Raw genomic sequence first — 13981 nt, forward strand, 5'->3', positions numbered from 1 at the left:
CCTCTTTCTCTTCCTCCTCCTCCTCCTCCTCCTTCTTTCTTATTATTTCTTCTCAGGGTTTCTCTGTTGTAGCCTTTGCTGTCTTAGAACTCACTCTGTAGACCAGGCTGACCTCAAATTTACATAGATTTGCCTGCCTCTGCCTCCCGAGTGCTGGGATTAAAGGTGTGCGTCACCATACCTGGCTTATCTTTGAAGTTTTTCTATGTATGAGTGATTTGCCTATATGTATGTGCATTACCATATGTGAGCCTGGTGCCTGTGGAGGCAGTCAGAACAGTGTTTGATCTCCTGGGATGGAGTCATGGATGATTGTAAGCCACCATATAGGTACTGGAAATCAAACCTGGGTCCAAGAGCAGCCACTGCCCTTAACCATTGAGCAATCTCTTCAGCCCTACAGTATGCACTGTTAACTGCTAAGCTATCTCTCTATACCGAGCATGTGCTTACTTTTATCATTATAATTAGAAATTATGTAAAAAAAATAGTAGATACTACCTTTTGAAAATAACGTATTTTTGTTTTCTAGATTGCTTTGTCTAATTGATTACTATGAATCTAAACTTCGAAAACTCCATACACAAAGGTATAAATAATACAATTTTTCTTTTGGTTTTTGAGACAGGGTTTCTCTGTCCTGGAACTCACTCTGTAGACCAGGTTGGGCTCGAACTCACAGATATCTGTCTGCCTCTGCCTCTCAAATGCTGAGATTAAAGGCGTGTGCCCACCACTACATGGCAAATAATATAATTTTAAAGTAATCTAGGATGAATATTATCCAGGAACAAATTAAGTTCCTGTAGCTTTTGAGACTTTATGTTCTGGAAGTCTGAATATCATTATGAAATTCTTTTTCAAATACAGTATTTTTTATCCTCCGACAAATTCATACATGCATACTTGTTATGATAAATCTTTTCCGCCAAAAGCCACCAAAAGCCGCTGAGCCCCACCGCCACGTGTGTGCTTTACACTAGCCACCCGCCTGAGTTAAAGCCCAAATTAATACACAGAAACTTGTATTAGGTTCAAATGCTGCTTGGCCAATGACTAGGATTCTCATCTGTTAGCTCAGTCTTAATTATCATAAATCTATATATTTTATATGACTTACCTTATAGAGGATGCCTTCTGCTGGCGCCTTCTCTTGCCGGTGGCTCACATTGCGCTGCTCGAGGAGGCGCCTAGGGGAAAAGGGGACACTTCCTGTTCCTCCTTTCTTAAATATGAGTCTCCTTGCTATGTCACTTCCTGCCTGGATCACCACTTCTCTACTACATTTCCCAGATCCTCTTTGACTCCTAGTCCTGCCTAACTTGCTGCCATTGGCCAAACAGTATTTTATTCATCAATAAGATAAACATACACAGAAGTACTTTCCCCATCACATACTCTTAGGGTTTCTGTTGCTGTGAAGCGGCATCATGACCATGGCAACTCATATATAGGAAACATTTAACTGTGGTGACTGCTTATGGTTTCAGAGGTTCAGTCCATTATCATCGTGGTGGGGAACATGGCAGTGTGCAGGCAGACATGGTACTTACTGGCTACATCTTGATCAGAAGACAACAGGAAAGGAAATAAGATTGTGACAGTGGAGTATCTTGAGCATAGGAGAACTCAAAGGCTCACCCCCACAGTGACACACTTCCTCCTACAAGGTCACACCTATTCTATCAAGGCCACAAGAAGTGCTACCATCCATACAGTGTATATATATATTTTGTATATGGTGTATTTTGGAAATATTTACCCTCCATTTCTCCCCGACAAATTTTGGTTCCCTCTCACATCTTCCTCACAACTTCATGTTGAAATTCGTTTAATCAAGATCTATAAGACTGTATTTTAATGTTTAGGTAAACAATGTAAGGGTTATTTCCTTTTAATTTGTTGAAGTATTATGTTATTTAGCCACTGGATACTAAGTATATTCATAAAGTATATGGACATACGGTACATTGGCTGTGGGGCAATATTATGAAAGGTTAAATATACAAAAGATAGAATGTCAGTGAAATTTGTCATATAGCTGTTTGTGGAAGTTCATGCCTATATTCCTAGCTCCCTGTAGCCTGAGGTAGAGGCTGTAACATTGAGGAAGTGAAGGGAAGATGATAGCCACAGGTTTGAAGCTGCCTGGGCTACATAGTCCCCAGCTGGCTTGAATTAGAATGAGACCCTGTCATGGTAATGTACTTAGGAAGATGTGTCTCAATACTCATGTAAGTAAATGGAAGACGTAGTGGTGTGTACTATAACTGTGACGCAGGTGGGACAGTGTGTGTGGCAAGAAGAGAGGAGTGAAAGGTAGAGGAATGGGTAGGCTTTGCATATAGACTGTAGAGTTTTCAAGACAGATAAAGGTTTTTTTTTTTTCAGTTAGAGGAATACACAGCAGGGAGAGTGAATGTATTTAGGAATTTTAAGTAATCTAAGAAGTCTGAAGCACAGGGTAGGTCAGGTGTGCTATGCACTGTGTATTGTTACACTTGACACCTTTTCTTGATTTTTTTTATGAATTGAAAGTACTGGAAGGAATAAACAGTATGCACACAGTGTATTTTTTAAGACCAGAAATGTGTTTGTTCATTCAAGAAGTATTTTTCATTCCCTCTGTGTCCTTTGACAAAATTTTCTGGTGCTTACACATTTTAAGTAAAATAATAAATAGAACACTCTAAGATTAGGCAGTGTTGTGCTGATACTATTCACTGAAGAATGAGCAGGAAATTGGGATTTTTAATTCATGTTTAAAATTTTAAGCCCTTATTAGATTGGCTTAATTTTTGCTAGCTAAATATCTTCTTTAAGGGTATATAAGATATGTTTGTCTCCTCTCAGACAGAGTAAGGAAGATGACAGTCAATCAGAAGAAGAAACAAACCACAGAAACCTGGATGCCTCACCAAGTTATAAAGGCCTTTTGATGGTATGGAAACCAGAGAACTGATAAATACCTTTTTATAAAGCAAAATAATCCCCTAGGAGAGTTACTTATTTTACTGTGAAATGCATTGCAGTCGTTACAGAATCAACTCAAGGAAGCAAAATTCAAGATTGATGTACTGTTAGGTGAAAAGCTGAACCTCCAAAAAGATCTGGAGAGCAGGTAAGGGAAACTTAATTTTTCTTTACCTTTTAGAATGTTAGATGAATCATTCTTGACACTCTTATACTCCTTTTGGTTGGTTGTATTCAGGCAAGCAAGGGAAATGAGAAAATAGGAATCCATGTTGATGATAAAACTGGGTAAGAACTTGGAGGAGATTCAGAGTTTCCTTTCCTCTCTCTCTCTCTCTTTTGTTTTGCTTTTTGAGACAGGGTTTCTCTGTGGCTTTGGAGGCTGTCTTGGAATTAGCTCTTGTAGACCAGGCTTGTGTTTGTATGTTTAAATGTGTGGGTGCAAATGTTTGTGCTCATCTGTGCTCGTGCATATGGAAACAAGAGTAAGCCTCAGATGTCATTCCTCAGTATCTGTCCACCTTGTTTTATGAGACAGGATCTCTCCTTGAGACCTGCCTGGAGCGTGTCAATTAGGCTGCCTCGCCAGTGAGCCTGAGGGATCTACCTGTCTTCAGCACCCCCTTCCCAGTGCTGGGATAATAAGTGTGCACTCCCATGTCTTTTTAGGTTATTGGGGTTGACCTCTGGTCTTCATGTTTGCATGCCAAGCACTTTACCAGACTTAGCTGTCTCCCCAAGCCCAGCTTCAGTCTTTGTTTTGTTTTTCTTTTAAAATTAAATATAGTGAGGGCAGAGGGCTGCTATTGATATATAACAAGGCTCCTTTGGAAAACTGCCTGCTATGCAAGCATGTGAGGACTTGAGTTCAGATCCCCAGAACTCATGTATAAAGCCAGCCAGTTGTAGCAGTGTTTATCTGTAATTGCAGCATTGGGAGAAAGTGTGAAGACTGGCAGATTCCTGGAGCTCACTGGCTGGCCATCCAGCATAGACAGTTGATGAACTCTAAGTCCAGTGAGAGAACCTATCTCAAAAATGAGAATTTAGCAGCATGTTTGGGAATAATGAACTATATGATTTAGGATAGTAGTTACCTGTGGTATGAGAGAAACAGGAATGATACTAATGAGGATGTCTTAGCTAGGGTTTCAATTGCTGTATTAAAACACTTGTCCAATGGATCAAAGACCTCAACATAAACCCAGCCACACTGAACCTACTAGAAGATAAAGTGGGAAATACCCTTGAATTAATTGGTACAGGAGACTGCTTCCTGAACATAACACCAGTAGCACAGACACTGAGGTCAACAATTGATAAATGGGACCTCCTGAAACTGAGAAGCTTCTGTAAGGCAAAGGACACAGTCAGCAAGACAAAACGACAGCCCACAGACTGGGAAAAGATATTCACCAACCCCACATCTGACAGAGGGCTGATCTCCAAAATATACAAAGAACTCAAGAAGCTATTCTCGAAAACACCAAACAATCCAATTAAAAAATGGGGTACAGAACTAAATAGACAATTCTCAATAGAGGAATCTAAAATGGCTGAAAGACACATCAGAGAAAATGTTCAACATCCTTAGCCATCAGGGAAATACAAATCAAAACAACTCTAAGATACCATGTTACTCCTGTCAGAATGGCTAAAATCAAAAGTACCAATGACAGTTTATGCTGGAGAGGATGCGGAGAAAAAGGAACACTCCTCCACTGCTGGTGGGAGTGCCAACTTGTACAGCCACTTTGGAAATCAGTATGGCACTCCTCAAGAAAATGGGAATGAGTCTATCACAAGATCCAGCAATTCCACTCCTAGGCATATACCCAAAAGAAGCACATTCATATAACAAGGACATCTGTTCAACCATGTTCATAGCAGCATTATTTGTAATAGCCAGAAACTGGAAGCAGCCTAGATGCCCCTCAACTGAAGAATGGATAGAGAAAATGTGGTACATTTACACAATGGAGTACTACTCAGCAGAAAAAAACAAAAACAAAAACAATGGAATCTTGAAATTTGCAGGAAAATGGATGGAACTTGAAGAAACCATTCTGAGTGAGGTAACCCAATCACAAAAAGACAAACATGATATGTACTCACTCATATGTGGACCTGCTTTATGAAACATAGTAGTGACTGTGCTTTATCAGAGCTGTTTTTAATGATATTGCTCAGAATGGTTTCCTTCCAGATGATTGAGAAGCTAATTTAAAAAAAAAAAATGGTGACAGGTACCACAAGAGTAACAGAACTGTGCTGTTTTTCTGGGATTTTGTTTTTTACTTTTTTTTTTTTAATGGAGTGTGCTGGATGTCTCTACAATTTTGTTCAAATGACTGCAGAACCTGGAAAAGCTGTTGCTGCTATTGATGCATAACATACTGCCATTATTGGTCATATATATATATATATATATATATATATATATATATATTTAAACTACACTTAAGAATAAATTGGTTATAAAATTCACATTTACTTGGATGAAATCCTGATGTAAAGCGTTGATGAAACAGAAATTTCTATGTTAGATGAGTCAGTTTCCACATTTAGTTGCTCATGTGGAGACTAGTTTTTTATTTTCTTTTATAAATTCTAAGATTAGGAAGAATTTGTCAGTGGTTGTTTATTTTCATTTCTGTCTATAAAGTTTTCTGGGGATGTGATAATCTCAGTATCACTAGTACTTAATAAGCATGCAATTTTGTTCCTTAATAAAAAAAAACTATAGAAAAAAAAAAAAAAACACTTGGCCAAAAGCAACTTGGGGAGGAAAGGATTAGTTTCATTTCACAGCTTATAGTCCATCATCCAGGGAATTCAGGGCAGGAACCTTGGGGGAGGGACTGAAGTAGAGGCCATGGAGTGATGTACTTACTCGTTTGTTCCTATTGGCTTGCTTAGACTGCCTTCTTATACCATCGAGGACCTTGGGCCCAGATATGGGCTGGGCCCCCTCATATCAATCATTAACCAAGACAGTACTCTAAAGTCTTGACTACAGGCCAATTTTAATGAGGCATTTTCTCATTTAAGATTCCATCTTCCCAGTATGTCTAAGTTTGTGTCAAGTTAACAAAAACCATCCATTACGTAGGATGGTGTATTCACCAGAAACAGATTACATAATAGCGCAAAAGTGAATAAAGACTTTAAATAAGAAATTATACAGAATAAATCAAATTCCTAGTAAACACCTAAGAATTAAGGTTTTAATAAGGGGCTGGGGATGGCTCAGCAGATAAGAACATTGGCTACTTTCCAAAGGACCAGGGTTTGATTCCCAGAACCCACATGCTGGCTCACAACCATCTGGACTCCAGTTTCAGGGGTTCCAGTGCTACCTTCTGGCATCTACAGGCACTAGACACACATATATATGCAGGCAGAATATCCATACACATAAAATTTAATTTAAAAATAATTATAATTATATATTATTGATAATACAAGATATATTTTTGCTGCTAAGTATTTTCTCCTTTGTTGAATTTAATGTATTCAACATAATTTTTTTTTTACAGGCCCACAGAACATGAGTTAAGACTTTATAAACAACAGGTGAAGAAACTGGAAAAAGCCCTTAAGAAAAACATCAAGTAATTACATTTTGTCAAAGTTATAGCTTATAGTTGGGTCCCATAGTTTATTATTTGTTTTATATCTTATCAGCTATTGTGTATTATAATACAGCAAGCTTGGCTTGGAATTACCAGGTCGATGAGAGATGTGACATTACAAGTGTTTTGAGCCAGACATGCTAACATGAACCTATAAATCCCAGCACTGTGGAGGTTGGGCAGGAGGATCACAAATACGAGGCTAGGCTGGGCTATATTTTTTTATTTTATATATTCTTGAGAATTTCATGCATTCAGATAATGAGATATGATTATGTACATCATTTCTCCTTTATAACTCCTTAACTAACTTTGTGCTTAAAAAAAAAAAAAAAAAAAAAAACCCTCTAAGTCCAGTTGGTGCTACCCATATATGTGCATGGATCTGGTTTGTCCTCTGAAGCATGGGAATCTTGTTGGTGTCCACATCCTCAAAAGGAGTGATTTTCTCCCCCAGAAACTTAACTGCCAGTAGCAGAAAGAGTGGGGCTTGGATGGTCTATGCTGGAATCTTATCTGGCTTAATTCTATAACCACAGTGCTGTGGGTTCATGACTGCTATTGTTATGTCCCAAATACAGAATTTCACAGCAGCCCTCTATCATTGCCTGGCTCTTCTGTTCTTTCTGCATTGGTCCTGGAGTGTGGGGTGAGATAAAGCTGAGCATTTGGCCCCCTATTCTCAGCACTTTGACCAATTGTTTTTCTCTCCATTGACTGCTGCCTACTGCCCAAAGAAACTACTTTGATCAAAACTGAGAGCATCCCAGGTTTATAGGTATTAACATAGATATTTAGACAGCATTTGCATCAAAATGACAATGGCAGGTTCTACCCTAAGGCCTATGACTCCTGAGTCATGGGCTTTTGACAAGGACTAAAGGACCAGGCATGAAATTCCCTCTTGGGGAACAGTCCTCAAGCCCAACCACAAAGCTGTTATCCCATGCCACTGTTGAACCAGCAGGCTTATCTTGCCTGGTAGGTCAGTGCTGCAGCATTCAGGGTCCAGCACTGGTTAGAACATTGATGTCTTTTCTCCTTCAGAAGCCTACATAGCACCTCTAACACTATGAAAGGTAGCCAGCATTAGGAAGTTTCCTGGTTGGTTTGAGATATACTTCTGTATGTATGTCCTACAGCCAGAGTGTCTTCATCAATAGGGTTTATAGAGTCTTGCCTAATAGTTGGGTGGGTAACCAGGGGCTATGAGAATGGCCTGTGTTGTTTTGGAGACCTCTAGGGCATCCCTGACCATTAATTCCTAGAAAGTATCTCACATTTCACACCCATGTATTCTAGGAGTGGCATGTCCACCCATGCAGAGTATTTTCATTAAAAAATATTTTTAAGTTGTAATGTCAAACCATCTTTCCATAAGGCTTTTTCACACAGCTTTAGTTTTTTAATTAATAGGTTCTCTCTTTAACCCTACCCACCCCCACCTGACCCGTTAACACTCAGTATTCGTTTCTTATTAATATATAATTCTTCTTTCCCTCCAATTTTAAAAACCAGGTTGTAAGATAGTAGACATCCATATGGATTTTCATGTAACTTTTCCTTGGGTCAGCCTTCCTCTCCTCCTCCTTGGTACTCTCATACTGTGTGCCTCTTCCTGATTAAGCCTGTATGCCCCCATTATTCCACCTTGCTACTTTCATTTCACCTATGATCTACTGTCCTCTTTCCTTTAATGTGTTACCTTCATAAGGCATCTTTCTAGTTTTCTGCCTCCCACATATGTTCCAAGTTACATACACAAATGATTTGAAGTTAGGAACAGAGCATATAACATTTGTCTTTCTGGGCCTGGAGTTGGCTTGATACTCATCTCAATTGAATAAAGAAATAAGAATAGGAAGAAAAGACAAGAAAAAAGATTTTAATGGAAAATTATCTCTAGAAATGGAAGAATTGCAAGAGAAGCAATGAAATTGTAGATACCAGATCCTGTATTTTTTATTGTAGCTAGTCATGATTTGAAAATATTTAATTATTGTGCTAGGGTCTTGAGCATACTAGGGTAAATGCTGTACTGCTGATGATCTGAAAAGTTTAGTAAATTTTGTTATTTAAAACCTAAAAGTGCCAGAAAACACACAGTGAGCCAGTCTTATCTACCACCTTTAACTCCTTCCCATGCTTTGAGAACTGAGGTCTCTGGAGGTATTTTAAAGTGATGATTTCAGGTAGTAATGTTACTTTCTTAAGATTATCTATGTGTATTCTTTGATACAAAAGGCTAGGGCTTGAGAAAGTAATTTGTGAAGCTTTGGGATGAATTATTTTGAAAACAGCATATGCATTAGATATATTAATTCACTTGCGTCATTAGTATATATTGTTTCCGTTTTCAGTGATCATTGCTCTTTCTCCTCCCCATGGTAACACGTCACAGTGAAAGGGCAGACAAGGACTAGGAGGTACTTGTTGTGTATCTGCTTACCTTAAGGTTGGGGAGAAAAACTAAATGGAGAAGTCTAGGGGAAAGTTAGGAAAGGTTGCATTTAATCAGTAAATATCCCTTCCTTGTATTGCTGGGCTATCTGGCTTTCCAGGAGTACTTCCTAGTATCTATGTGGCATTCTAGACACTGGGGTTGCAATGATAAGCCAAATAGAAAAGGTTCCTGGCCTCGTAGAGATGGCATGAAGGGAGGAGGATCATGAAAGAATAGATAAGACAATTTCAATGTGGCATAAATACAATAATAATGGTGATGATGGTAAGGGATAGCGGATGAATCAGTAGGCAGAAGCGCCACAAACCTTATTGCAGTGTGTAGTGGTCGAGTTCTTTTTCCACCAATTAAATAATTAAAAGGCAGTAAAGGATTCAAAGTATAGCAGTGCTAATGTTTTAATCAAAGCAAAAGTAGTAGTTGAGAACAGACTCTTGGAAAGGAGAGGTCCTGGAGTTTGGAGTCTGCAGGTTATCTTTGGGCAGTGTTTTTTATATTGAGCCAATTAGCACCTCCATTACCAGTTTAACTAGGAAGTCTCTTACAACACAAGATGTATTCAGGGATTGAATGATGGACTTCCGTTAGTTGGGGCTCTGGATCCATGAGGTATTGAAACTTTGTTCATGTGCCTTATCCTCTCTGCACATGTCTTTACAAGTACCTGTTCTCTGATGTGAGGTATGCTGGAATAGAAAAGTTATTTTTTGGCTGTGGGCCCTCCTCTATAATGTCCAACATCCATTTAGTATACACCAATTTAACATTATTCAAGGCTCCTCTTCCTTCACTATCTACCTAACATGGGATCTAACTACCTAACTCCTACTTTCTTTCTTTCTTTTTTTTTTTTTTTTTTTTTTTTTTTTTTTTTTTTTTTTTTTTTTTTGGTTTTTCGAGACAGGGTCTCTCTGTGTAGCTTTGGAGCCTATCCTGGCACTCACTCCGGAGACCAGGCTGGCCTCGAACTCACAGAGATCCACCTGCCTCTGCCTCCCAAGTGCTGGGATTAAAGGCATGCACCACCAACACCTGGCTGGCCTGTCATTTTAGTTCCTGGTGATGATAGATTTCTTTCATTGCCCTATGTTCCTGGTATTTGTGGTGTCATCTAAACCATATATTAAATAAGATTAAGAGCAGTATAATGAAGGTGGTGAAGAGGAGTGTCTATTGCATCTCAAGTAAGGCTATTGATGAGGGAAAAATACATGATAGCCAGCCACAAACTTTGGCATGTTTGGCTATAGGTGTTTGTAGCAATAAGTCTGCAAAAGCGCCCGAGTTCTACTGGCCACGTGGGTCCCAAGTAACACACAGAGACTTATGTTAGGTACAAATGCTGCTTGGCCAACAACTAGGATTTCTTATCTGTTACTCAGTCTTAATTATCATAAATCTATATATTTTATTATAAAACTTATCAGACACGACTTCTTCTTGCCCTTGCTTATATATGAGTCTCCCTGCTATGTCACTTCCTGCCTGGATCACCACTTCTTAACTACATTTCCCAGAATCCTCCTTGACTTCTAGTCCTGCCTAACTTGCTGCCTCACTGGCCAAACAGTACTTTATTTATCATCCAATAAGACAAACACATACACAGAAGCACTTACCCAATCAGGTGTTAGCAAGTTCAAGAATGTCATTTCCTCCCTTGTCCACTCTTAAGTGTATCTTGTAGAGTATTCTATTGTCTTCTCTAAGAAATTTGATTTCCTTATTATTTGCCAAATCTAATTGAGTCTTAGGCCATTGTGCATTCATGATTTTAATGTCATAGGATGTGTTTTGTTTTTAGCTCTAGAGATAATGTTTCTTGGGCATCAAGGTTATCATAGGTCTTATTAGTAGACTTTAAGTAGATCTGTTTTATTTCTTTGGTGATGCACCAAATTCCAGTGTAAGGGAGTGTGTGATTTGTCTTCTTACAGGAGAAGTCTGATAACATGACAGTTTCATTAGGTATTCCCTCCCAGCAAAATATTCCTTTTCCCATGTATCAAACATTATTCCTAGTTGGAACTGAGACTAAGGGCCAGGCCTGAGAAAAATCAGAAGTCCATTTCTTTTGGGTACATAGCTAGATACCACCTTTTTGTTCACACTCAGAGAGAGAAATAAAGTTCAACTGAGATTCATTTTGGAGGACTGCCCACCTTTGTCCAATGGGTATTATGTGAATATCCTCTTCAATTTCCCCTAGCCCAGTTAATTGCAATAGGATACTTTGTTGATTCATTTAACCTAGGAACCTGGACAGAGTGCAATGACTCATGTTGCATTTATTAGTTATTTTCCAGAGCCTGAGTTCCCCATGGTTTTTCCATAGGTTTTTGGTGTGTGCTTCTGCATTAAGAATGGTTGGCCATTGTCCCATAGCTAATTCTGAATCCATTTGCATCAGCATACTTAATAGTCCCTGTTGAGTTAGGGTGTAGGCCCTCTCCCAGTTTTGGGTCAGAGAGTAATTTTGTAAGGCCTGCTTAATATAAGTTAGCCAATCTGTTGAGCTTGAATTTTCATTTGGAAGTGTCTCCCATCCCCCAGTTTCCTCCTGAAATAGTAACTCTACCTTGTGTCCTAATCTGGAGAGAGAGTCTTTTTCTAGAGAACGTCTCCCTTTTGTTGTGGCCCATTCAACTTGTTCCGTGAGTCCAGTGCCTAGTTACCAAAAAGATCTCCTTTCTTTTGAATTGTAAGCCAATTCTGGGAAGTACACTGGGGCTATTGGCTCCATCGAAGTGCAGTAGCTTGAGTAGAGTTAGGGTAATGGGTATGGATCCAAAATCTCAAGATGTCCCAGTATAGGGTTAGCCTGGTAGAAGTAACTCCCAGGTAGGCTGAGGTATGAGTGTGCCATAAAGGTTCCCAGAGCCTTCCAGGCCTAAGGATGACATTAGTACTTGTTGGGATGTGGGTCCACCATGTCACTCCCAACAAGCTGAGACTTTGTGTCACTGGGAATTGAATAATCCATCCACAGCTACAGGGTAGGGAATTTGGTGGGCAGTGTGTGGCAGAACAGTGGACCTTGCATACTTTTGCCCAGTCCTTGAAGGGCTTCTTAGAGACCTCGGGTGGAATGTTAACAGCAACACAGTGGTGAGATTGCTGTCTGATAAGGATTTCCCCTGTTTCTCCCATAGCAGAAGAGAAAGAACCAGATATTTTATTTTGGGGATTCCCAAAAGGTATTGCTTTATCGATTGGAGTTCCAGGTATGAAGTAAAGGATCCCCGAGATATCGTCCCCTTTATAAAGATGTAGAGTAGTTCCCTTCCACTCCAAAACTTGGGGGCAGTCCTGTATTTGATTCAAATTGGATAATGTAGGAACTTCCATTTTTGGAGGGTGATGAAAACTCTTGTTTTTTTCCAGGTCTGTGAACTTGGTTCAAAAATACTAGGTTCCTGGGTGGGACATTGGAATATGGGGAGAGTGGGTGTTAGAGTAGTTAAAAAATCATCTGGAGGTACAACAGAGTCATCCTGAATTATGGGGAAAGTGACACCACAAACTACAGTAGGCACAACACAAGTGAGATATAAATTAAAAGCCACAGCAATAGTGGTGCCAATACATGCTGCTACTTTGCACTCATATGAACTTATCTTTAGTTGGAAGATGTTGTTTGAAGAGCAGCTTAAGGTCTTTCCCCCTCCCCCAGTGGCTCACAAGAGTAACTGGAATGAGCTGGTCTTGGTCTCAGGATCCACACTGATAGCTTAGGAGTATCAGGAGCAGTCTAAGGCTTGAAGCTAGTGTGATGGATCCACTGTTGTTTCTCTTGAGAAAACCCAGCTTATTTTCTGGAATTTTGCTAATTGGTTAACATGGGAAATTTGCCTGGCCATTTCTGGGTCCAGCATCAAATCACTGGTAAGAAATGGCCTGCCATGTAGTACCTCAAAGAGGATTAGGCCCTGATAGGGGTATTTCTAAGCCTGACTAAAGCTAGGAGTATTTAGTCTAAGGAGATCTGGTTTCCTGAATGAGCTCCTTTAAATAAATGCCTCTTTAAAGTTTATTAGCCTCTCCAGCTTGCCTGACAATTGAAGACATGAGGTTCAATGTAGGTGAAACTGAATTCTTAAAGTTTTAAGTTAGGCTTTCAGTGGCTTCTGCCCCAAAGGCATCTGTTGTCACTTGGAGGCATTTAGAAAGCCCAAATCAAGGGGTTATTTCTATAAGTAAAATCTTAACCATATCTGATGCCCTTTGTGTTTTGCATGGAAAAGCCTATCCAGATCATGTAGGTATTGACTAAAACTAAAGGACATAGAATTAGGCCTTCCCTGCATTTGAATGAAGTAAAATTGCTAGTCTCCTTCTAGATATAAAGTCCTTGTCTTTGGGTCCTGGGGACTGAAAGTTGAAAGTGCCTGTTTGGTGGGTTAATCTTTTGGCATCTTTCACATCTTTGTGCCACCTATTGGATTGCTTCCTTGAGACCTTGGCCTAAAATACCTTCTGGCTAGAAAAGTGTTTTCCTTCCTAAGTGATAACATCTGAAGGGATGTTTAAGCTTTCTGTAGAAGAGATTTTGGTAATAGCAACTGGTCAGTGGGAGAGAGCCACCGTCTTTAGTCAAAATGACAACCAAAGGCTATTTTCTCAGTGGAATATTTGGATCTTTTAGGAGGTAGTAAGGATTCCTCCCAAAGAATAGGGCATTCCTCCTAAGACTCAGTGTAGCTCTCTCAGCTTCTGAATCTGCTCCCTTAGCTAGACGATCCTCTCCTTTTTGATGCCTAGAATAGTAGTTTATAAACAAGATACCAGGGAGGGCAAGAGGATTGCACCAAGAAGCTTAAGGCTCTCTCTTGAGACTGACTGATGGGGTTCTCTTCTGTCTTCAGTAGTCCCCCTTCTCTCCATATTGTTGTGTGAGCATGAAGAATCA

At 39.6% G+C, this 13981-nt stretch overlaps 1 protein-coding gene across 3 annotated transcripts in view; it reads left to right on the forward strand.

Moving 5' to 3' along the window:
• The window catches only part of Cep70 (centrosomal protein 70), a 44850-nt gene that overhangs the window by 14796 nt on the left and 16073 nt on the right, over positions 1 to 13981 (forward strand). For 2 of the 3 annotated variants that reach the window (XM_027414262.2, XM_027414264.2), the window contains exons 8-11: positions 533 to 589; positions 2854 to 2941; positions 3033 to 3121; positions 6513 to 6587. In XM_027414262.2, the coding sequence (XP_027270063.1) occupies positions 533 to 589; positions 2854 to 2941; positions 3033 to 3121; positions 6513 to 6587 (309 nt within the window). The remainder of the gene's footprint in view (positions 1 to 532; positions 590 to 2853; positions 2942 to 3032; positions 3122 to 6512; positions 6588 to 13981) is intronic. The other variant, XM_027414263.2, reaches the window with a different exon arrangement.

The sequence above is a fragment of the Cricetulus griseus genome, chromosome 4 (assembly GCF_003668045.3).
Source record: "Cricetulus griseus strain 17A/GY chromosome 4, alternate assembly CriGri-PICRH-1.0, whole genome shotgun sequence".
NCBI classification, from domain to species: domain Eukaryota; kingdom Metazoa; phylum Chordata; class Mammalia; order Rodentia; family Cricetidae; genus Cricetulus; species Cricetulus griseus.